At 42.9% G+C, this 25157-nt stretch overlaps 1 protein-coding gene across 18 annotated transcripts in view; it reads left to right on the top strand.

Moving 5' to 3' along the window:
* Window positions 1–25157, top strand: part of ADAM22 (ADAM metallopeptidase domain 22) — a 228739-nt gene that overhangs the window by 98691 nt on the left and 104891 nt on the right. For all 18 annotated transcript variants that reach the window (XM_090047147.1, XM_090047165.1, XM_090047164.1 and 15 more), the window contains one exon: window positions 3362–3428. In XM_090047147.1, coding sequence (XP_089903273.1) covers window positions 3362–3428 — 67 coding nt within the window. The remainder of the gene's footprint in view (window positions 1–3361; window positions 3429–25157) is intronic.

Genomic DNA, 25157 nt, shown 5'->3' with positions numbered 1-25157 from the left:
AGGCAGTGTGTAAGTTCAACTCAGCTTCGCAGCATCTGTATAAATTGGGTGTTCAGTGGGGCATTTTGGTACTTTTATCTAGTAGCTAATTCAGTCAACTTTAGATAAAAGCATCAAAATGCCCCACTGAAGCTCCCGATCTATACAAATGCTGCAGAGCTAGGTTAAACTAGTGTGCTGCTTTTTTCAGTAAAGTGTGGGTTTTGGTTTTTCATTTTTTTTAGCTTCTATAAGCCAGCCTATAAGCTTCATAGTTAAAAGAGTTCACTTCCTTCCGAATCTTGTGGACTACAGAACTCTATGTGGCTCTCAGTTATGGTTGTGCCACCTTAACTTTAATGGAATTATACAGGAATAACTCAGGTTGGACCTGATGGTATAAGTAATAAACAACTAATAAACTACTAATAAACAAAATAGATATCAAATGCTGAGAAATATCACCTTGGATAAAACATCTATTAAAGGAGACTGTTTCTGTCAAAAGTTTTAAACTGTGGAAGGACATAGAAAATACCATATGGGCCTTTTGGGGTTTCTATAAGTGACTGACTTACATATTTATGCATGCATAAAATGATGGCAAGGTGGCAGAGGGCTATGATCAAAACCCAAAAAGCCTGTAGAGATGGCACCCCCATGGGGTGACCACAATGCTGAGTTACGTCCTTTAGATGAAATAGTTCTTCTTCCTCACTGGTGTTTGTCTCTCTGATACATATGTAGACAGCAATTCTACACTCTCTCAGCCTAAATAAGTTGGGTTCGCTTCACTCTTCTCTTGTAAGAGAGGCTGTCCGTATCTTTGATCCTTTTTATACTCCCATACCAGCTTCAGTTTTCCTATCCTCAATATGCCAAAATTGCACGTGGTATTCCAGATGAGGTCTTCCTGGAACTTTATACAGTGGTATGAATACTCCTTTAGCTTTCTTGGGAACGTCATGGCTTTACCTTCAAAATAAAATTAAAAAACTAGATCAGTTCTGAACATGATCTGAAACCTAAAGGGAACTCTGTAGTTCAGAATGGGAGTACTGCTTGATTTTTGGCTCCTTCTTACATCTTGGGTCTTAAGGAGCAGGAGCAGGGCCAAGTAGGATTATTTTTAAGCATCTAAATTCCATCTAAATACTGGTAACGGGCCTGGATCTGGCACATACTTTTTTGGTATATCAGATCATCTTTAATCTTGACCCCAAACTCACTGCATAGAGGCTCTACTATTTCTCTTTTTGTTCCCTTTTAATTTGTGTGGCTAAAGAATCTTTTGTTCCTTGTTTTTCAAACTTCACTTATTTTGACTTTTGGCAAATCTCACTTTATCCCTTTACTTTCTGACCTCTTAAGTGCATTTTTTTTGCTGATCCGCTCCTTTTTCTGTTTGGTGTTTTCCATCCTCTGTTTGCCGTGATTTTATGTTTGTTTCTTAATCATCTCAACCTTGTGCAATATGGATGCAATCTTACATAAAAACATAATCTTGCCCCATGATGTTGATAGCAAAATTCCTGTTAACTTTTCTGAGTTGGTTTAATTCTTGAAGTTTTGTTTAACAAAGTCCCTTCTGATATTTGGCTAAAAAATGCACCCCAAAGCCTCAGAACATAAATAAATGCCTTTGTTATATATTCATCCATAAATGGACCATAAGAGGCCAAGAGTGACACACTCTGTTACCTCTTGGACACAGTGAGACAGAAATTTTTAATTTCAGGGGTACTTCTACAAGGTGGTAATATAGACACAGTCTACTATGTATACAGTCCCTAGTGCAATAAAGGCTTTACTAGGAGTGCACTTATAGAGATTTTGGGAGCCGATACCATTAGCTGATTTTTAAGGTGGCATATTGGCTGATAATGATCCATTATCTGATACAGCTGTGTCCAGCTGATAAGTATGTTGTAGCAGAAAGGGATGGGGAAGGGAAGGGGCATGGGGGGGGCAGATCTGTGCCCCTGGTGGTGAGGGAGGGAGTGAGACTGGGGCAGAGGCAGACTGCCCAGCTGGGGTGGGGCAGGGCGGGGTGTGGGACAGAGCCATGGCTTGTCCAGTGGGGACTCTGCATGCACCCTGGGAGGGCATGAGGGGGTGCATGTGCCCCCTGGATCTGCATGAGGTGGGGCGGGCTGCAGCTGCAGGCTGGAATCAAGACTGCGCTGGGCTCTTCTTGGTGGGGGCTGGGCTCAGGTCAGGCAGCAGCAGCATTGGGAGGGAGCTGTGGGGGTGGGCTGCAACCACCCCAAATTTTACCACAGCCCCCCCCCAAAGCCCCCTCCCAGTGCTGCCATCACCTGCCCGGTGCAACCTCCGGCTCAAACCCTGCTTCCACCGATGCACCGGGAAGAGCCAGGGCTCTGCTGGGCAGGCAGCAGCAGCGCTGGGAGGGAGGTTGGGGGGGACTGCGGTGCTCCCCGCTTTAGCCTCCTGCCAGTGCTGCTGCCGCTTGCAGCTGCAGCCCGCCTGCCCCACCCCACACAGATTCAGGGGGCATAGGCCCCCCCCCACTGCACCCAGCTTGGCAGCCCCTGCCCCAGCCCCTGTCCCACTTCCTCCCACAACGCGGGGGACATTAATTTGCCCACTCACACCCCTTCCCTCGCTCTCCCCTTCAATCACAATGAACTTAACAGCTGCACACAGCTTTCCAAGCTGCCGGGCTGTGCTCCTCGCTGCCTGTGTCCTGTGCTGTGGCTGCATGCATGCACGCACATTTATTGGCCAAATTATCGGCCACATCTGGCCAATTCCTGATACACACAGTCTTCTTTATATCGGTGCCGATCTGATATCGGACCGATGTATTGGTGGACCTCTAGGCTTTACCTATCCTGTTAGTTTGAGTTCACTTTTCCAGTGCATGTAAGTATTATGATTTTGTTTTCTTGTTACTATAATATTGCCCTTTTAGGTGTCTGCTATAGGCAGTTTCCATCTTTTCCAGTTTAGATACAGCCTGCTATAGCAGTGACTCATAGAAGGTTTACTTATATTCTTTTTATTGTTCTCTCTCAATGTAAAATTGAAAAGTCACTTAGATTGAAAGTGTATAATTGCCTTTTTTGTATGGAAAACTATAGCTGTCACAGCCTTTCTGGTCTTTCAGTAACAGTTATGTGAGGCATTGAATCTAAAAGACTCAGCCAATTTATCTCACCTTTTATTATGGAAAATTAATTTGGTCCATGAGGTGTGACTCTGCAGTAGCTGATTGTTTCAGTGATTTTGTGAACATTTTCAGACATGTATCCTGCAGTTTTTTGCCCTTTTCAAATGCAAATGTTTAATCAGTTCTCAGTGAGATATAGTTTCAAAATGCATGTACTATACACTCATGGTTTCTTTTCTATTCTTGCAGTGATCTGCTATCTTCTGAGTATCTTGAGAGACATATTGAGAATGGAGGAAAGACAGTTGAAATTAAAGTAAGAAAGTTTGCCTGTTTGTTTTTTTCCCCCTTTCCTCCCAGTTTTTAAATGCTTTCTTTTTGGCTTAATGGAAATTACCCCATTTTCTTATCACAATGGAATTCTCATTTTAAGGCAATATGAGGAATGAATTGCTCTTGTGATTCAGATAAATATTGTGTCATGTAATTGTTATATACATACATTCTTAGAACACATAAATATGATTAACAAATCAACATAGACTAATGAGTTATAGCTATTTGTACCAATAAATACAATTTTCTATATATTCTAATATGTGCACTCTGAAGAAAAATGCAACAATCTTATGGTCTTCAGGTAAGGCTTGTAAAAGGTCAGATTTGCGGCTTTTAATGGATTTCCTTTTAAGGATAGTTGCTTTTGGCATAACATGTTTTTCATAGTCAAACCAAATATCTATCAATCTGTTGATACAGGAGGCTTATTTCTTGGAAAGTTTGTAGTAGCTGTCTCATAAGAAATCGCTGAGATTATGCTATCTGTGTTTCAAGGTATTTCCATATTTTAATGCTATATATGTTTCTGTTTAATCTGAGATATTTTTCAAAACCTAAGACTTTCACTAACAATAGAGCTAAATCCATTTTTGCCTGCAACTACAAAGTTGCTGGGAAAGAACCTTCTGTTTGTAAAGATAATATCTTGTGAAAAAGCAACAATAGAAGGAATGTAGAATGCATGATGCAATGATGCAGCATGTATAGCAGAAAGGGTGGGAAGCATAAATAGCTTCAAAAAATACTGTCAAGTGTAGCTAAACCCCAAAATTAAATTTTGTAAGAATAACCTTTTACTAAATTATTAAGGCCCCTGACAGATGTTAAGCATAGAAAATTAGGGTTGAAAGGGAGCTCAGAAGGTCATTTACTCCAACCCCCTGGACAAAGCAGGACTATCCCAGCCAAGTCTTTGTCTAACTGGGTATTAAAAACCTCCAAGGATGGAGAGTCCACAGCCTCTCTGGATAGCCTGTTCTGTGCTTCACTACCCTCCTCGTAAGAGAGTTTTTCCTAATATTTAACCTAAAATGCCCTTGTTGCAACTTGAGACCATTGCTCTTTGCTCTGTCATCTGCCACCACTGAGAACAGTCTAACTCCATCCTCTTTGAACCACCCTTCAGGTAGCTGAAGGCTATTAAATCCCCCTCTGTTTTCTCTTCTCTGGATTAAATAAGCCCAGTTCCTTCAGCCTCTCCTCATAAGTTATGTTCCCCAGCCCCCTAACCATTTTGGTTACCCTCTACTGGACTCTCTCCAATTTGTCCACATCTTTTCTGTAGTGGGGGGCCCAAAACTGGTCATAGTACTCCAGATGTGGCTTCACCAGTGCTGAATAGAGGGAAAGAATCACTTCCCTCAGTTTGCTGGTAACACTCCTACTAATGCATCCCAGTATGCCATTAGCCTTCTTCTCAACAAGGGCTCACTTTTGGCTCATATTCATTTTATTGTCCACCCCACCTCGCCCCCCGCCCCCTGGTCCTTTTCTTCAGAGCTGCTGCCCAGCCAGGTGGTCTGCAGCTGGTAGTGATGAATGGGATTGTTCCATCCTAAGTGCAGGACTTTGCACTTGGCTTTATTGAACCTCATGAGATTTTTTTATTTAGTCCATTCCTCCAATTTGTTGAGGTCTCTCTGAATCCTAACTCTACCCTCCAGTGTCTCTACTACTCCCCTCAGCTTGGTGTCATCTGCAAACTAGCTAAGGGTGCACTCCATCCCATATTCCAGATAGTTGATGAAGATATTAAACAAAACCAGCTCCAGGACCAACCCCTGGGACACTCCACTTACTACCAGTGGCCAACAAGACATCAAGCCATTGATTACTACCTTATGGTCTGGTCAGTTTTCTATCTACTGTACAGTCCATTCATCCAGCCCATACTTCTGTAGTTTGCTTGTATGAATGTTATGGAAGACTCTATCAAAAGCCTTGCTAAAGTCAAGATGCATCACATCTACTGCTCTTCCTGCATCTATAAAGCTAGTCATCTCATCATAGAAGGCAATCACGTTGATCAGGCATGACTTCCCTTGATGAATTGATGCTGACTGTTCCTAATCACCTTTTTATCCTCTGAGTGCTTAGAGATAGATTCCTTGAGGACCTGCTCCATGATTTTTCCAGGGACTCAGGTGAGGCTGACTGGTGTGTAGTTCATTAATCCCCCTTCTTCCCCTTCTTAAAAATGGCACTAAATTTGCCCCTTTCCAATTGTCCAGGACCTCTCCTGATTGCTGTGAGTTTTCAAAGCTAATGGCCAGTGTCTCTGCAATCACCTCACTCAACTCCCTCAGCACCCTTGGGTGCATCGCATCTCACCCTATGGACTTGCACACATCCAGGTTTTCTAAACAGTCCTGAAGCTGTTCTTTTGCCGTTGTTGGCTGCTCACCTCTACCCCAAACTGTGCTGCCAGGTGGGACAGTTTGGCAGCTGACCTTGCCTGTGAAGACTGAGGTTAAAAAAGGTCATTAGGTTGCCTTCCCCATTTAGTAAGGGACCCAGACTTTTTGTGATCTTCCTTTTGTTGCTGACATATTTGTATAAACTCTTTTTGTTACCTTTCACATCCCAAGTCTATGTTAATATGAAGGAATGATGGGATCTGGTGCAGGATCCCAACAATTTTGCTTCCTGCCATGCTATACTTGATGCGCAGTTGTGGGATCCCACATGAGATCTGATGGCACCATGTTGTCATTGTAGGGGGATCCCGATACCAGGCTCCCCCTGCACTATCTAGTAGCCAGGTTGGCTCCCTGTGCTCCCCTGGCTGGGAGCCTTGATCAGCTGAGGAGTGCTCTGGAGCACACACGCGTCTTAGAGTCCTGTGTGCTCCTGTGCACTTCAGAGGCTGGGCACTGGCCACATGCTCAATTAAAGACATAATAGGAACCGTGAGGGTCCCATGCCCCTGCAGTCCAGCAGTGCAGCCAGAAGCCAGGTGGTGCAGGAAGGCAGAGAAATGGCTGGGGGGGGGGGTGGGCCCTGGCTCCTGTCATTTTTGACAGGCAGCCAGAAGCACATAAATATTAATTTTCTAAATTTTTTTAGAGGCTTTGTGGGCCAGATAAAATGGCCTGGCAGGACAGATCTGGCCCATGGGCAGTATTTTGCCCACCCCTCTGTTAGGTCCTATTCCAACATGAATAAGCATAAAGCATCTTCAGTGAGTATGGATTTAGTGTAGCCTTTTTCATTCTAGAAGTCAGATGATCAGACTGGCCAACAACAGGGATACTGTAGGATTATATGCAAACCAAAGTTTACTTCTATTCTACTGTATTTATATATTAGAAGTGCTTATTACATCAAGTACACATCATTGCATGTTACAATTTGCTGATTAAAAAACTTTATAATTATAACATTCCTACGTCTGTTATATCAAGTTTTGGTTGTACCTTCCTCCATGCTTTTCTTTTCTACCATGGCAGTTCATATTGATTCTATTCGTCTTAGAACGTTATTGACCAGATTCCAAGAGTTCTGATGTACTCTATTGCCTCCCACAGAACGTCAGATCAGCAGGTTTTAACTCCTACTGCTCCTTGCCTGCCTTGGGCCTACAGCAAGTATCTTGTATGCTTTCAGTTCTGTATTTTATTCTGAACACATTACCAGATAAAACAGACAGACAGACATGTTCAGTTACACTCTAAAGAAAAATTTCACAGTGAGCCTGAATTACAAGTCAAGAAATCTGACTTGAATCCAAAATTTGACTGTAAACAGAAATAGAAGATGGAAGTTGAAGTTAATAAGAACAAAACCATTACTCAGTTTCTATCAGGAAATATATACAAATTGGCAAAGTTAAATGTTCTTTGGCAGCTTTACCAAATGAGGGACAAATTCTTCATCCTTTTCCCGTGAGTAAGTCTTACTCGAGTAAGCAGTATCTTTTGACATCACTGGGATACTTTATAAATAGTGACCAGCTTCAAGAGCAGGAAATGGTAGGACTGGGACATTAGGGTGCAGGTTCATAGAATCAATGGACCACGTCTCCTTGCAAGACCACTGCAGGTATCTCGGAACCACTTCCCTGACTGGTGATTGCATGGACTACTTCTCCTTTCATTTGCAGTATGATATTCCAGTGCAACTACAGCAATTGCTTCTTTGGAGTCGATGTGTACCTCAGTCTGCTCAGTGTAAGGTAGAGCACATTGCCACATTACCCCAGGTAAAGAGGATGGAACTGTAAACAGTCATCATTTTGCCTCTTCTTTCCTCATCCTCTGTGGGGAAAATAATGTGCACCAGCCTCTTTCCACATGTGGCTTGCTTCCTTGTCTATCACATACAGTCTTCTTCCCATGTACCTGCCTATAGAGTGGAAGTAATTACCTTTGGGGTATTGCTCTTCCCACTTCGATGTAACTGGTAGGCTGGCTCTCCATGCAGTGCACTGAAGTGTAGTATGAAATTTCTGTTATGTTTTAGGTTTTTAAGTACTGCTTAATACCTGGAATCAGTGTGATCTGGTGGCCCCATGGCCAGAATTTTCAGAAGAGATCATTAACTACAATTAGTGACAGATTTTCAAAAGAGCTAAGCTCCCTGTCAGGCATCAAAATAAATAGCTAGATTTTCTAATGAATGCTGCCTATTGGGAGATTTCAGTGCTGAGCATTGAATGAGACTAATTTCACTGCCTCAACAGGAGCAAAACTCTCGAACAATCTGGTCCCACATGACCAGCTAGCTCTGCAGGCCTCCAGCAAGTGTTATTATTGGTCCCTTGAATGCAGTTTGAGAATCATTTCCTTTAGATACTGAAAGAGAAAGGAAAAGGCAAAAAGTGCAGCAAGGTTTAATTTCCATTTGAGAAACCAAATTCTGTTTTTGCCTGAAATGCTTCTTAAAAACATATTTTCTGAGATAAGCTTTTTATATGATGGTAATAATTCAGTACCTTAAAATGGTGATGTTATTGTTTTACTTGTAAAAGCCTGTTGGTGCTTACCTTGTGTTAGTTCCAACAATAAACCAGTCAGAAAACATAAGGGAATGTTCAGATTACTTAAATATTAAAAAAAAAAAAGGTTAATGGAAGGGACCACACTTCCAAGTAAAACAGATTATGTAATAAGAACCACATTGTTGTGTACAACATCCTAAAGCAGTGAGGGCCAACCTTTTGGGCAGGCATGCCACAAATTCGCCCCACATTGTCCCTGAGTGCCACTGCAGTCCCCTTCCTCTGCCCAATCTTCTGCTCTGCTTTCTGCCCTTGCCCCATGCTCCCTGCTTTCTGCTTGCTGCCCTTTCCTCTTTGCCAAGTCTCCTGCTCTGCTTTCTGCTCCTTGTCCTATCTGCTGCTGTGCTGCCCGTTCCCTCCCTGATCTGCTGCATGCCACATACAGAGACTGCCTGTACTAGTTGCGGCAGATTTGCCTCAGGTTGGCCACTCCCATCCTAAATGATTCAATTCCATTTCTAAGTCTGTTATTTACACAGTTAGGAGACTAAGTCTCGTGTTCATTAAAGGCCAAATCGTATTTCACTCCCTGTAGCTATGGAGGGGCCTAAGCAGCTGCCGTAGTCCAGCTGTGTGACAGGAGAAGAGACTGAAATTCCCACACATGCAGCCCTGTGCATCGTAAGAGTTGTTCTCAGTGCAACTGTTACAGAATTATGGAGGAGTTAGTTTTTGGTGGAAGCAGAGATGGAGGGAGGCAGGTCAGGAGGGAGGCTTACCTCCGTAAGCAGTTCTCTCTTCCTATTAGAGGAAGAGGCAATAGGACAGGGGTGGGCAAAATGTGGCCCGTGGGCCAGATGCAGCCTGCCAGCCCACAGGACCCCTAAAAATACAGAAAATTAATATTTATCTGCCCCTGGCTGCCTGTCATGCATTCCTCGATGACTTGGAATGGGGAAACACAACCCTTGCTGGATGGCAAGGTCAACAAAATGGTCCTGTCAACTCCCTTTCCTTTCCTGTCATTCTGTACTGTGGGATAAACAGATTTTAAAATATTTTTCCCTGTTATTTCTTAACCTTGAAGTGTTTTTCCTGCTTTTAAGTAACGCAGGTATTTGGGCTGGTATCATCAGCCACATGACAAAGAGAAAACTATGGAAATGCAACTGTAGACACAGTCATCGTTTAACAATGGTGCAATCATGACCGTACCTGGGAAGTGGATACTTGTTCTGCCTTGTACTCAATGTAGATCCAATTTGAAGCACTCTGAACTGCAAATTCTTGATCTGAAGCAAATGTGCTGGTTTTCTGTATTCATTGATAATGTTTTGGAGATGGGATTAGAAAAAATAAGCAATATTTTATGCAGTTCAAGGAAGGGAAAAAAGTAACACTGATATAGTTCAATGTTCCAGCTTTCATGGAACAGCAGATCTCAACAATGACAGGTTCCTCAGTTAAATATCTCCTTTTATAGTAAGTTGATTCTAAATTGATTGTTGCATAATTAACAATCCAGTTAACAATGTGAAGCACTTTCAAAATGAAAAGGACTATTTATTATATATTATTTCTTCAGTACCATTAGGCAATAGTTGAATGAGGCAGACAATCTGGCTGCCACACACCCGCTTGAGAAGTACATCTGCTGCTTTGCAGAAGTTATGTAGGATTTCAGGGTGTCTATATATGGGCTCTGAGATGCAGAGGTGGGAGCTTTTATTAACATGGCTCTGAGAGCTACACTGATTAAAAGTGCCTGGAGCATCATGTGTATTAGTGCCCCATGCTAACAAATGGCAGTGGGGCACTTTGAAATAAAGCTCATCGAATGAGCTTTAGTTTAAAGTGCACCACCATTTTTCAATGCAAGGATGCTGATACATGTGATGCTGGAGCATGGTAACTACCATGCTCCAGCAGACTAGATTAATTGAGTCTGCTCCAACATGCTGTAATTATAGTGCATCAGTGCAGCATCCCTACACAAGTATAGGAGCCCTAAGATATTATTTTTACACAGCAAACAGTGCACAATATATGTATATACACACACACACACACACACACGCAAGTAGAAGAGGTAAGAGTTTTTTTAAACCTACACTTTCAATCGGGTTTCTCTACTGGTTAGCAAAACTGCATCACTATCCTTAATGTCCAAAGATGCTCACAACACCCCCCCCAACTATTAATAAAGAAGTAGAAAGACTCTTCATGTGTTACCTTTTCTTGATTGTGTCAGTTCAGATCCTACTCTGCTGTTGGCACATAAATACTCAAGTTGCATATGCTTTATATCACCACAGCCTGTCTTCATGTACTTTTATCTCTTTTTAGGTTATCATTCTACCACTAGAATTCTACCAGTGCTGTCACTGAGATGAAAGGCAAAGTACAGCTAGCAGTGCTGAGTAATCTACAGCACTGGATTTTTCTTCCTTAGACTGAACAACTTACATCTATTCAGTGACATTGTCTCCTATTAAATATTTTTCTTTTTCCTTTGCTTTGCTTTGCTTTGCTTTGCTTTCCTTACATTTGAACAATTTATACTCTGTTATCATTTGAATAAAGCTATCACATAGTCCTTGAGAACAGCATAGGTACCAGGATTGCCAACCGTCTATAAATGTATAGACAGTCAATTTAAAGAAAAGCTAAAAATGCTTGTCTGTGAAGTTCATTAAAAATGTGCTGTCCATAAAAAAACAAGAAACCATGAACTTAATTGAATGTCCATCATCGGGTTAAGGCTGGATGCAAGTACTGGTGGACAGATAGAGTAAAGCAGTACCATTTTGTCTGAGTGGGAGCACACTTTGGCACCTTGCAGGGAGCTCTCATTCAGGGCTCTGTAGTCCATGGGAGCCTGCATAGCCCCAGACCTTCCCCCAGCTAAATTCTTCTGCTACATCCTGTTGGCCATCACCTGCTTGTAACAGCTGCACTTGGAAGGCAGGCACACATGGCTCCAGGCAGTCTGAGGCACCAAGTATGTAAAAAATGTATGTCAGTAAAAAAGTTTGATTGGTCAATAAAAAGTTCACAGATGGTTAGTTAAAAAAAAAAATTCTTGTGTTGGCAGCCCTGACAGATACAGGTAGTAACTTAAAAAGAAACACTGTATCAAAAAGTTTATAAATATCTTTTTTGGTAGAAAGATTAAGTGTAACTGTAGGACACCTTTACTTTTAAGATAATCTAGTAAGCCACAATATGTTTCATGCATGTACTTATATATAGCATATAATATGCTATAAATAGTATATGCAAAAAATTGTTGCTAAAATATTCAAACTTCTCTGCCTAAAGTTAGATATTTAGCTTCCTACTTTGATCCCTGAATAAAAGCTCAGACCTGCAAAACTGAAGTCAATGGGAGCTTTCCTATTTAATTATATGGCAGCAGATTCAAATAGCTTGATTTGTAGAAGAATCAACTACCTACATCTCTTATTGACTATGTGTGTGTTCAGTGTATCTGAAAGTTGGAGAAAATGAGTTCAATACCACTTGTGTATTCAGATAACTAACTTCAGACTCAAATGTTTTGTGCATGTTATTGCAATTAGAAGTTTGAGATTTCAATACAGAAAACTTCAATTCTCCCTTCTAATTCATATATGCATTCCAAAATAATCTTTCATGATAACATCAGACAACAGGTATGGAATAATAATAAATGTTACATAGAAATCTATATTAATTTGAACAAATTATCGTAGCTGATTTTTATTATATTATTAGCTGAATCATATGCACGACCTCTTGTAACATTATACTGTTATTAACAGAATATCATGCTCAACCTCATTATAATTTTTAAATTATTTTAATGCATACAAGCAAGGGGAGAAAGTAAATTGCAGTGAGAGCTTGAATATGTGTCTCGACCTTTATGAGATTAAAATCTCAGTCTTAATGTGCTCATAAGGCATTTTGATTTTTTTATGCCATATGTATTTAAAGAATTGAACCCAAAATTCTAAAAGACCAGGAAAGGATGGGGAATACTAGATGGATTTAGGTACCGACAATGAGATACAGTATTTCTTCTCCCAAGATCACTAGTCCAAATCTGGACCACATTAGCCTGCCCATTACCATCCAATGACTGACATCAAGTTTAGTATCATTTGCATCATTACATTCATTTTTTATTAGGCTTCATGCTGAACCCCTGGTTAGTGTTTCAAAATGTCACAGTAGGATATTTTCATGAATGCTGGCTAATCAGTTTTATAATAATTTGTGAGGTAGCTGCAAAACTACCCTAGATTACTAACTTAGACTTAAATTTTAACATATGAAAGGCTCCCCAGTGGGTCCTCCATTTAATTTGTAACAAACCTGTCTACCTGAGTTACATCTGCTTGCTTGGAGGAATGCAGAGGAGCTGAATCCATCTACAGTAAAAGCTGCGTTAAACAGCATTTTACTAACTGGAATACTCTATTAACCAGAATTTCCAATATCCCCCAATACCAGGGGTGGGCCGGATGTGGCCCACCAGGCCATTCTATCCGGCCTGCAGGGCCCCTAAAAATTAAAAAAATGAATATATATCTGCCCCTGGCTGCCTGTCATGTGGCCCTCGATAGCTTGCCAAAACTCAGTAAGCGGTGCTCCGCCCATATAATTGCCCGCCCCTGCCCAATACAAATCCTCACTTTAGCAATCGGAATCTTTGCCGAGTCTGTCCAGCATGCGCATGGAGTATTTCTGTTGTTTACATTTGTTAGTGATGCTGCCAATAGAGAAGCTCCTGGGAGTCTGCCGGGGAAGGGGGAAGGGATCTGTGCAGGGCAGGGAGGGCTGGGGCCAGTATAACTCTCAGATAACTAATTTTTACATAACTGGCACCCTTCTTACCCCACTCATGCTGGATAACAAAGCTTTTATTGTATTTCTCTTCCTCTTTCAGTAAAAATGCTTTCTCATAACAAAGGCACAAGGTAATACATCTTGGCAGGACAAATGTATATTAACTGTTCTTTACTGGAAGTGTTTAGACTTTGTTCCCAAAAATGCACTGATTGCTTTGACAGTACAGTCATGTAATATGAATGGTGGAGGGCAGGCGGAGAAGTAGAAATTGGAAGTTGGAGGGTCTGAAGGTATGTTCTCTCTGGATTCTGTCTTTCTGAAAATAATTGGCATATGGCCTAAGCTGCTCATACATTCCATGGGGAGTTGGCACTAGAGGGGAGGAGTGCTCTAGTAAGTCATTGGAGCCTGAGTGGTAATGTTCTTTTTGTAGGAACAATATTTGCACCAACCAAAGAGGAGGCTGTTTTATTAGAAAGTAGAAAACCACTCCAATGCTCACTTTAGTTTGGTAGAAGAATTTAAAAAAGGAATACCCATGAGTTATCTGAAGCATCCCTTTAATGCTGTCTGGAATTCAGCAAAACATTTGATTTTTGGACCTTGTTGCAAATTATTAATTAAACTAAAAAAGCTAGGGATTAATAGAAGAATACAATGGAACTGGGTGAAAGGAAGATAACAATTGGGCTTTTCAAAAAGGGAGGTTAATAGTGGAGTTCCTCAAGAATTAGTGTTTGGACTGATCTTATTTAGTAGTTTCATTAGCTCCCTGGATACAATAGGTAGAAGTATGCTTACAAGACAATGCTGGGAACATCACCAAAAGAGAGAAGGAAAGACTGTTATATAGGAAAAATGGATGACCCTGAGGAATGGTAAATAGAAATGAAATGAAATTCAGTAGTACAATATGCCAGGACTAAAAGTTTTAGCTATAAGGTGGGTGCTTATCAGTTGGAAATGGCAGATGAATGAAGAAATTTGTATTACTCTATCACAGAATGATTGTTAGGCACCAGTCTGATAAGGCCGTGAAAAAGGCCAATGCAGTTCTAGGTTATAACATGTAAGACACTTCTAGAGTGGCCAGGGAAGACCTAAACTGGAACACTGTGTGCAGTTCCTGGTCACCAATGTCCAACAAAGGTAAACCTGCCATTTTCATAGGTACTGACTACTTGCAGGTAGAACAGGTGCATATTAGGATGATCATTGGAATGAAGACCTTCATTATGAGAAAAGACTAAAAGGGTTTGAGTAATTTAGCCGACAAAAGAAAAGAACTAATAAGTATAAACTGACTATGAATACATTTATTTCATAGGCTGGAAATTATAAAAAATTCACCAACAGAATAGGTTTTTGAACAGCTCTCCACTAGGAGTAGTGATGTCAAGAACTGAGCAAGATTGGAGCTTTGTAATGTTATGAAAGGCATAATTTGGCATGGTTACTTGTAACAGCAGGGAGTTGGACTTTATATGCCAGGAAGCCCTATTCATTCTTCTGTTTCTGTTTCCTACTTAGACTTTACAAGAGTCCCCACCTTTGCCCACGTATATGACACACACACAGTTTTAAAAGAACTTTTGCAGCATGCTTGATTTATCTGAAACTCACTACACTGAAGCAATCCATTTATTTTGCAGTTGCTGATGAAGCTTTAAAATTTCTGCACCTTTTCAGTTTCTCTGGACATTTTTTTGCTTTAGACGTGCTGTCATTTAGAATCAATATGGGTCAGAGAAGGTCTCAGTGGACACGTTTATACGAGATGCTTTATTGTGGAGTAGACTAATTAGCTATCTAGTAAAGCGTCACTATCTACACGTGCAGTGCTATTAGACTGGAGTAAACTAACTCACTCTACCATAGGCTAGTACTGACCAACAAAAGTACTGTCCTACAGCAGAGTTATTTAGTGTGCTGCAACGCATGTATAGACAGTGCCTGTGGCTGGCTGGGGCTCAAGGGTGCTACAGTGTGGGGGCTGCTTGCTGGCTAGCCCTGCACTGTAGCACCCTTGTGCCCTAGCTAGCCATTCTGCAGCACACTGAGCCAGGGTGGAGCAGCTCCAGGCTGGCAATTTTTGGGCCCCTTGCTAGCCAGGGCTGTGCCACCCTGGCTCAACATGCTGTAATTGGAGTTTGTCTCACACTAGTTTCACGTGTAGATGCACCCAGTATTTCCCATTTTATTTTGTTTGCAATAGGCACTTTCTTTTGGGTTTCAGTAAAATGTACTGCCCTCTGTGGGGTACCTGGGACTAATGCAAAACTCCTCTAGCTCAGCCCTCATGTATATTATATCTTTTCAACCTAATGGTCTTGTAGGATTACAAGTGGTATTAAAATAGGCTTGTAAAAATTAGCTGATGCATTATAACTAGTTTAGTTTCTATGTGAATCCTGCTACTGGGAATGTAAAAGAATAAAGGTGACATCCATTGTCAGCAGGAGTCTTTTCTGAGCAAGATTCTAAGTTCATGACTTACATAAGGATAATGCAGGTTTAATTACTTTGTCTTCCCTCTTCTAGTAATTGTTCTTCCAAAACCTAGCAACACCAGAACTGTTTCATTAAGAATTTTTTTTCATTGTTGTAAAGTTGGGCCTAAAAAAGAAAAAGGTAAAAAGTAATAATAATAATAAAAAAGAATGACATGGAAATAAAGGGCATGACAAGTTTAAAATATGCCCTGCCTTTAGAATCCTGGGCTTTCTGAAGTTGATGGGAATTTTGCCAGTGATTTCATAAGAGCAAGGATTTCACTCTTGAGTGTTAACCAATTAATATTTTTCTTTTTTCCTTTTTCTTCACTTCTGAGCATCTGAGGCAGCAGGAGCATTCCAGTGATATTTTAGTTTTTGGACTCTGTGGACAGCACAGGAGTTAGGATCTTTTTTCCCAAGATGAGCAATGTCTTTAGTAGTAGTTACATGGTTAAACAAACACCCTGTTTTGTTAACCTGGCATAGTGACTGCCCTTGCGATAGCTGAAGTGCAGAGACTCCATTGAGTTAACACTGATAGTGACACTAAAGGGTAGAAGGAGACTTTAAATTGCCCTGTTCTCCTCCATCCACCCTGATGCTTGAAACCATTCTTTCTCTGACACTGAAAGAAGGCAAATCAAAAGGCTGTTTTCTTAGTAGATGCTAGTGCACCTCCCTGGCCAGATGGCAGTGTGCTGACAAATGAAATAACCATCCACATCCTCCAGCTGAGTACAGAGCATCTTAGCTGTAGCTATTGACCAATAAACACAAAACCTCATTTGATCTCAGAATCTGAAATCTAGTCTAATAGCACACATCTGCTGCTGAAAGTGGTTATTGTAAGCCATGTATAGGACAGTATTTTCAATGATAGTGCATCTGTGTGCATCACACCTTTTTAGAAAGCAGGGTAGATTGCACTTTATAGACTAACCAAAGTAGATCTGTAATAACCCCTTTGTCATGCATGCACTTTTAAAAGCATGTACTTATTTTTTTCAAATAATTGTGCCCACTGCTTTGAAACACATTTTTTTATGCAGCGTTTCAATGTTGGTGATGCTGTTTCATCCCTAATGTTAAAACTGTCTTTCTAAGATTGACCTAAGGTAACTCATTTTGATTTCAAATTTCATTAATTCTACAATAAAGATATTTATTCAAACCTTCACAATACCTGCCTTTCGGGAGCTTAGATTACAACATAGGCTAAGTCCAGAACCTGTTTTAAGGTGGAGGTAGTGAGGTAGTATCCCAGAAATATTTTTCAATTTTACAAGGTTTTAATTTGAATCCTTGTTTGTAGTCATTCCCTTTCAAAAATAAACACTTAAATAATCAGAAAACATACAGATATCTGAATGTTTGTTTTCAGTTATCTCTGGGTTAAAACTTGGAGAGACTTCAAGAATTTCTAAATAGCACTGCTTACTGAGGGCAATAATTTAAATGCCAGTTACCCTGGGATGGCTAGCTCTTTAAAAAGCTAATCATTAGCTGGCAGTGGACAGATAATAGGCTGGTCATTAGCTGATCCCTAAGGAACTCTCTGCTGTAAAGAGAAGGGCAGTGTATTACTGCAAATGGAGGTAGGTTGACATTTTCTCTTCCATATCCTGCACATCCCCTACTTGGGTTGGGAGGAGATGCCGCCAAAGCCCCTTGCATGGGAGACCTCTGTGACATTTCAGTTGTCACCCATACCTTCCACCTCCTGAGCTGCCTGGACAACCTGGTGAGCACCGTTGCTGGTGGTGTCCTGAAAGAAACCACCAAGAGGAGGATCTCTAGGCCACTGTCCAAGAATGACCTACCTGGCCACATTCCTGAGTGGGTTGCTGGAGGGTGAATTTGGGTGAGATGGCAGGGACTTTGTGTGAGGGGGCCAGGACCCCGGGGGACCCGGCCCGAGCGAGAAAGCCTGGGGTTCCGTCCAGCTTCCGGGATTCGACCCGGAAGTCTGGCCGGGGATTTAAAGTTTCCCAGAACGTAAACCGGGCCGGTGTGGGACCGGCCCGGGCAGATAAAAGGAGCACCCCTACCCTGGTTAGAGAAGGATGGAGGCTGCGGCGGAAACCTGCCCCGGGACCAGCGGAGCCGGGCGCGGCGCGAGGAATGCCAGCGGCAGCGGAATCAGCGGCGGCAGATCCGGAAGCAGCGGAGCCGGGAGCGGCGCGAGGGATGCCGGCGGCAGAGGCGCCAGCGGCGGCGGTACCGGTAGCAGTGGAACCGGGATCGAGGCAACGGACACCGGCTGCAGCGAAGCCGGGAAGCGCAGAGCCGGTAAGCGCCGAACCGGGAACAGCAGGGCCGGCGAGAGCGGGGCTGACAACGGCGGAACCGGGAGCCACGCGGCGGACGCCGGCTACAGCGGAGTTGACCGCAGCGGAGCCGGGAGCAGCGGGGCATCCCGTCGGGACGCAGGTACCGAAGGGATCAGAGGCGGTTCCGCCGGAAGAACCCGGGAAGGGAGCCTCGGCCGGAGGGGCCCTTCTCCGGCGACTGGTGGCCAGTTGGCCACGGAAGAAGACCCGCGGGCAGGGAGGCGGACTTTGTAGCCCCCCCGGGTCTAGAGACTCAGGCCCTTGAGGGCAGGACAAATCCTGACCGGAGGGGCCACTGGTACCAGGGACACTAGGTGCTGGGCGGACTCCGGGGCGGGTCCGGCAGCAGGCGGGTACCCCGCCAGACTTGTCCGTCAACAAGGGAGCCCCAACGGGGTCCCGTAACCCGGAGGCTTGGGGGAGGGTGTAGGGGAGGAGGAGCCCTCAGGACCCCTGGACTTTGGAGTCTGGGTACCCTTTTCTTTTGGACCGTCAGCGCCCCATTTGGGTGAACCCCTTGATCCATCAAGTCGTGGCAGGCGAGATTAACGGCGGCACGAGCGGTCCGGCGCGTACCCACTCCTCTCCAGGGGCCATTCGGGGAATTGGGAAACTCACAACCAGGTGACCTACCCCAACCCCCAACACTTTGCCTTGATGCGGAGCGGAGCTGTGCCTCGACAAGCACATTGTCTGCTGTTGGACATTGTGAGAGGAGTGGCAGGAGCTGGGGGTTTAGCTGCTCCCAGCCCCATCTGCCAACTGAATCACCATTATCCCCTGAGTCAGGCCCTGCCTGGAGAGCTTCCTGAAAGACTGCCACGTGGGCTGAGTACATCAGTGACCTGAAGGCAAAACCTGGCCAGGGTGAGGTAACCACTTTGTGCTTCACAGAAACTTTATGCACTTTTCAGACTGGTGTTTAATCCATGGGGGCCTTCCATCTGCTTCTCACTCAATGGTACCATCTGCTATGACTACTGGGATAAGAGGTGCCAGAAGTGCAGCTAGGAGGGTGAGACCCTGCCCTACACACTGTATAACTTCAAGCCTCATGCAAGAGCATGGCAACTCCACCACAACACTGTATAGGACTATTTGATGAGGGCCATCTCAGCATCTGTCTTGACAGCTGCTGTGAGCCATGTTGTCCCAGGCTGTAACAGCCAGCAGCATGTGGACATTGTTGTAACAGAGGAGGACAACAAAAGGATCCTGATCATTGACATGACCATTCTGTTTGAAAACCACCAGCAGACTTTCTCTGAAGCTTGAGAGTGACAGGTGTTCAAGTACAGGCTACTGGCTGTTACCCTGAGGAAAAAGGGGTGCGTTGTGATGGTGCAGGCACTGATCTTTGGGGCACTTAGAGCATGGGACTCAGGTAATAAAAGCATCCTGTGAGCCTGCAAAGTACCTTCCTGCTACTCAGAACTGATGAAGTGCCTTATGGTATCTGATACCTTCCTGGTTAAATGATAGCTTTGTAGAGCATATTATAGGCCATCGCTGGTATAAAGACCACCTGGCAGAAGCAAGAGTGAGGACCGTGCCGGCTAAAACCATTGTCTTAAAAATGGTTTACAACCTTTCCGCTCTGTACTTGATGCAGTTACTGTGTATGGAGTCCTATCTCTCTTCTCTCCATAGTGTTGCATTGAAACTTTTTAACCACTCTACTCTGGGCTAACATAGGCTGAATGGCTAACTGCATATCTTACTTTGTGTTACCATATACCAACTATGTACCCATGTAGATACCATGCAAGATGCCCTTTCAACTCTAAAAAGCCATGCTGTAATGTTATTTTAAAATATTCTTTAGTACTATAACCTAGGCAGTTCAGGATTTTGTAAGTAGTATCAAACTGATGGTAATATGTATAAGCACAGATGTTAGGGCATAACCTCACTCCTGTCAAAATGGTTAATTGTGTTACTTGATCCTGCTTTTGAGTCTTCCTGAGATTTCTTACAGAATATTATACTAATTTTTAATTACCAGAATCAATACATCGTCACCTCCTCCTTGTCCATGTTATCTTTCCAGGTCACAGTGGTGGGTCAACTGCAGGGAACTGCAAGAAGCAGCAGAGGATGGGGACACAGTGCCCGTGGTAGAAAACTTGCTCTGTACTACATTAGCAATAGCATGGAGAATGGTTACAGTCATACTGGGAAGGCAAAGGAGTTGTTTTTATTTTCCACAATAGTATTAGTCAAAACTCTTGAAGCATAACTGGTCAGGGTGTTTGTGGCACTGGTTGGGAAAGGGCAGGATGTAAAAATCACCAAACCAGAATTTTCAGTCATTGTCTTGCTATAGAGAATTTTCTAGTAAGAGCCCTAGAAGTCAGACTGATCTGACTGACTAGTTTTAGTATTAGAGCAGGGGAAGACAAACATGGTGCAAATTTTCACTCTTCTTTACTAGATAATAGCATAACTACATTAAGGGAACTGAATCACTTCATCATCACCAGTGAGCTAGATCCTTGTCCAGTGTGGTTGATGAAGACCAAGAAAAAAGTTTGGATTGTTGAGGTATATTAATATTTGTTTGGGAAAACAGGATGATACTGTGGTTGTCTTTAAAAAGGAGGTAATTAGGCTTCCCCTTAAAAATAAAACAAAGCAAGCAAAACAAGCAAAACAATAAACCTCTTCCCACTGTTTACTGAAATGTAATGTTACCTTTATGAAAAATATTAATAATCAAATGCCACCAAAAGATTTTCAAGAATGTCTGAATTTCAGGATTTTCCTCAGTTTCTCTCAGTTTACAGATCTAGGTGGGACAGAGAGTGAGGGACAGAGCACTGATCTTTCTGAGAGTCTCTGTTAAGGGATGAATGCAGATATTCATGCTCATTTATAGGAGTGTTGCCAGCAGATTGAGGGAAGTGCTTCTTCCCCTCTATTTTGCACTGATGAGGTCACATCTGGAGTCCTGCATCCAGTTTTGGGCCCTGCACTTCAGAAATGATGTAGACAAATTTAAGAGAGTCCAGTGGACGGCTCTGAAAATGGTTAGGGGGCTGGGGCAAATGATTTATGAGATGAGGCTGAGGGAACTGAGTTTATTTAGCCTGGAGAAGAGAAGACTGAAGGGGAATTTAAAAGTAGCCTTCAACTACCTGAAGGGTGGTACAAAGAGGATGTAGCTAAACTGCTCTAAGTGGTTCCAAATGACAGAACAATGATCAATGGTCTCAAGTTGCAGAAAGAGCGGTTTAGGTTAGATATTAGGAAAAAGTATCCCACGAGGAGGGTAGTAAAGTACTGCAACAGGTTACCGAGAGAGGCTGTGGACTTTCTGTCCTTGGAGGTTTTAAGACCTGGCTAGACAGAGTCTTGGCTGGGATGATCTGGTTGGGGATGGTGCTGCTTTGAGCAGGGACATGGACAAGTTGATCTCCTGAAGTCCCTTCCAGTTCTAATTTCTATGATTCTATGATTATGTTAGCTCTTTCAATAGTCTCTGATGCTATACTATGTATTCTGTTACATTAGTTCTTACATTATTATAACATTTTCCATCAAAGCACTTTAGTATTCCTTGCAAGCTGTGATGGTTTGAGACTCAACACTTTTGTAGGGCAAAGGAAGAAAACATTTCTAGTGAAGGAAGAGAAAATTTCTAGCCCAAGGTCACATGCTATCTATCCTTACTGAGTCTAGCCCAACTGTCCTGATTTATACCATTTATTTTTTAAGCAATATACCAGGGATACCAAGGTTTACTGGTTCATGTACCACCACCATAAAAACATTTTTGAAGTGTATTGATAGAATTGAAACTCAAATTACTACCAGAGGTAGCGCCGTAGTTTGGAAATTCCTGCACAGACTTTTCTTCCATTTGTACCATGTGTGGTGGCAGCCTTGCTGGAGGTCCTCTTTATCTTGTGAGACAGTCCAACAGACAGCACTGAATAATTACTTTTCCTCCCTGGCCTTTCAAATGCTGAGTGCACACAGTTTCACTTTGACACATCCTCCTCCATTCTGTCTGTCTCTGTGATCATTATGTGTGATTGTGGCAAGCCCTTGGTTCCTGATTTAAGAGAGTCTTGAAGGCAAGATCTGTCATTTCCACGGATCATTATAACTAAGGACACATGGGTAACAGATATTTCCAGGTACACCTATACATTTACCCAGTCTTCTTTTGGCTTTCTGCGTTGTCTCCAAGAATAAGAAGGGAGCCCATCATAAAATTGTCCCTTATATGTTGACATGTGAGGAAGAACATTCTACAGTGGTAAAAAATATGGTTGGAGTCAGGTTATCTCAGTCCTGTTTATGTTTCTAATGGAATTTATGTGACCTTTGGTAAATAAGCAAATTGAATTGAGTGAATTAATAAAATAGAACCTTTTCATCCAAGATATGCTCTTTCTAGAAAACATTTGTAAGATTGTTTTCAGCTATTTCTGTTTTTATTCTAGATTTGTAGATGGAAAGCATATTTCTGTCCACAGATTTGTTATGGTATAATTTTACTGAAGAATTATGAAAACGCTTGGAGTACAATCATGGAACATTTTATTTGATTCTCATTAAGGAGATCAAAACACTCTTTCGAGCCATATAATTTATGCAGCTCAGATATTTTGAATGAAAAATGTCTTTCCTGGTTACATAGATTTCATTTTGTGGAATAAGTAAGCCTCAGGCACCATTGCGGATATATATTCCACTACTTTTTATGAGGCTAAAGCAGTCTTGACTAATTACCAAAATTCCTTCCAGAACTAATCAAAATTCCATTTGGCTCCATCCATCTCTTCTTGTATTATTTGCATACCCACATGCCTGTCCTAGAAATACCTTCAACAAAAAGTGTATTGGAAAGATATTTATGATAAGGTGTTTCAAAAATTCATTTAGCTCAGTGGTGCACAACCTTTCAGTCCCGTAGGTGAATGAGTGGTGTGGGGTCAGTCCACAGGCAAGGTACAGTTTGTAGGCCTGATCCAGCACACAGAGCCAGTCCAGCATGTGGCCCCAACTCTGTGTGCTGCATCAGGCTCTGGTCCTGGCCCCACATGCTGGAATGGCCCTTGCCTTGCATCAGTTTTGGCCCAAAAACCGGATTGAACCCCAACCTCATACATTGGTCAGGCCCTGGCCCTGGTCCTATGCACAAGATAGCTCCTGGCTGAGACCCCGGCCCTATTCCCAGCCCTATACCAGTGATGGATTGGGCCCTGTACCAGATTACATGCATCGCCCTAGCCGCATGAGCAGGGCCATGCTGTCTGGCTGGCAGAGCTTGGACATTTGGTGGTTGGGGAGCAGTGACAGTGTTAATTGACACTGCTTTCCTGCTGCCAAATTTCTGGCTGTGTGGTCAGCTCTGTGGGTCAGACAACATGTCTTTGCAGACTGCATTTGGCCCATGGGCCAGAGGTCAAGCACCAGTGATTTAGCTGATTATTTGCTTGGGTGTTAACTCCTCACTGTTTTTTTTCTTTTTTACTATTTATTGCGTGAAGGCTCTGAAGCCCTACACACAACTGGGCCCTGTATTATGCCAAGTAATGTACAAATGAAAAAAAAGATGATTCCTGTCCATAGTATCTTAGCTAATTAAAAAAAGATGCCAGTAGTGGGTATAATAAAAAAACTGGAAAGAATAGAACAGTGGGAGTGAGACAAACAGTAACAAGAGCATGCCCTTATATTGGGTAGACATGCACACAGCTAGTTTTAATCTATTTCATTTTATTCTTTTCATAAACTGCAAGATTATAAATAAGATTAATAGCAGTAGTTTCTACTGAATGTGTATCTACCTTGTGTAATGTGACCATTTCCTGTAAACATCCAATGGAGAACTTGTTGTGGATAAGGTAGCTTTACACAGTATTTTGGTGAGCGTGCTTGGTGCATACAGGGCATCACAATGGAAAACAGAGGTTCTCATGACTGAAACTGGTAGGCAGTGGGGGCTGCCATTGTCAGAGGAATAGGGGAAATAAGAGATGGTGTAAAATACAAGAACAAACAGGCATAAAAATGAAGTATAGATTCAAACTTTTTCATAAGGGTACTCTGCATGAAAAGAAGCAAGTCTTCAATCTATCTAATTACATATTAAGTAGTTCTACAGCAGTAACCATCCTAGAAACTGAGGCCTGTGCAGGGCACGAGCCAGGCTGTGGCTATAGCCCCGGTGGGGTCTATCCCCTGATGTTAAGTAGTGAGAGGGAGAGGCGGACTTGCAGCAGTTCCAAGATATTTTCTTTTATTTAGTCCCTTTCTTACATGCGCTCCACTGATGCAGATGTGGCTGTGCAGGCAGTTACACTTAGTTTAGTCCCAGTCCTAATAAGGGATGGATATAACGAAAACAAAAAGAATCGGGGATCCGCTTATTTACACACCACCCGGTGTTGAATGTGGCTGCCTGTCCCATCCCGGCTCGGGAGAGGGACGAACAAACGACAGACAATTGAGGGATCCAAAATGATTAAAGCAAATCGATCCATCCCGGTTCGGGTGAGGGACGAAAAATCGAATCTCGGGTTGGGTAAGGGCGAAAACAATAAATCGGTGGATCATCTGAGATTAAATCGAACTGGCCTGCAAACCTGTTACTTCGGAAATCAGAGATGCTGTGGGAAGCTGGCCAGGGCTACCCACTGAGAGGTGGAAGCTCCGGCTTCTGGTCTAGCTAGTTGAGCGAGGGATGGATGCTCTGGTGTCTGCACGCTGCTCTGCTCTCCCTGCTCTGCTGGGTGGAAAATTCCGCCCCAGTCTTTATAGGCCAGATGACAAGCCCCATTTTTAAGCCCCCCATTGGTCACAGGGGATGGGGCTTCCCCAGCACATGGCCAGGGGCCATGCAGACGGGGTTTCCCAACACATGGCCAGGGGCCATGCAGGGCTTTCCCAGATCGCGAGGAGAGTGGTTGGTGGCACCTGTTGCTGGGCAAAGCTGGCAGAACCCAGCCGGAGCGTGACAAGGCCTACCTTCAAATATATGGTACAGACTGTTTTAAGGTCTATACTGGGGTAGGCAAAATACAGTCCACAGGCCAGATCCAGCCCGCAAGGCCATTCTATCCGGACCACAGGCCCTTAAAAAATTGAGAAAA

This window comes from Crocodylus siamensis, chromosome 5 (genome assembly GCF_052110815.1).
Source record: "Crocodylus siamensis isolate JL-2025a chromosome 5, ASM5211081v1, whole genome shotgun sequence".
Taxonomy (NCBI): domain Eukaryota; kingdom Metazoa; phylum Chordata; order Crocodylia; family Crocodylidae; genus Crocodylus; species Crocodylus siamensis.
Note: the sequence above shows the minus strand (reverse complement) of the source record. Positions and strands in the feature narration are given on the sequence as shown.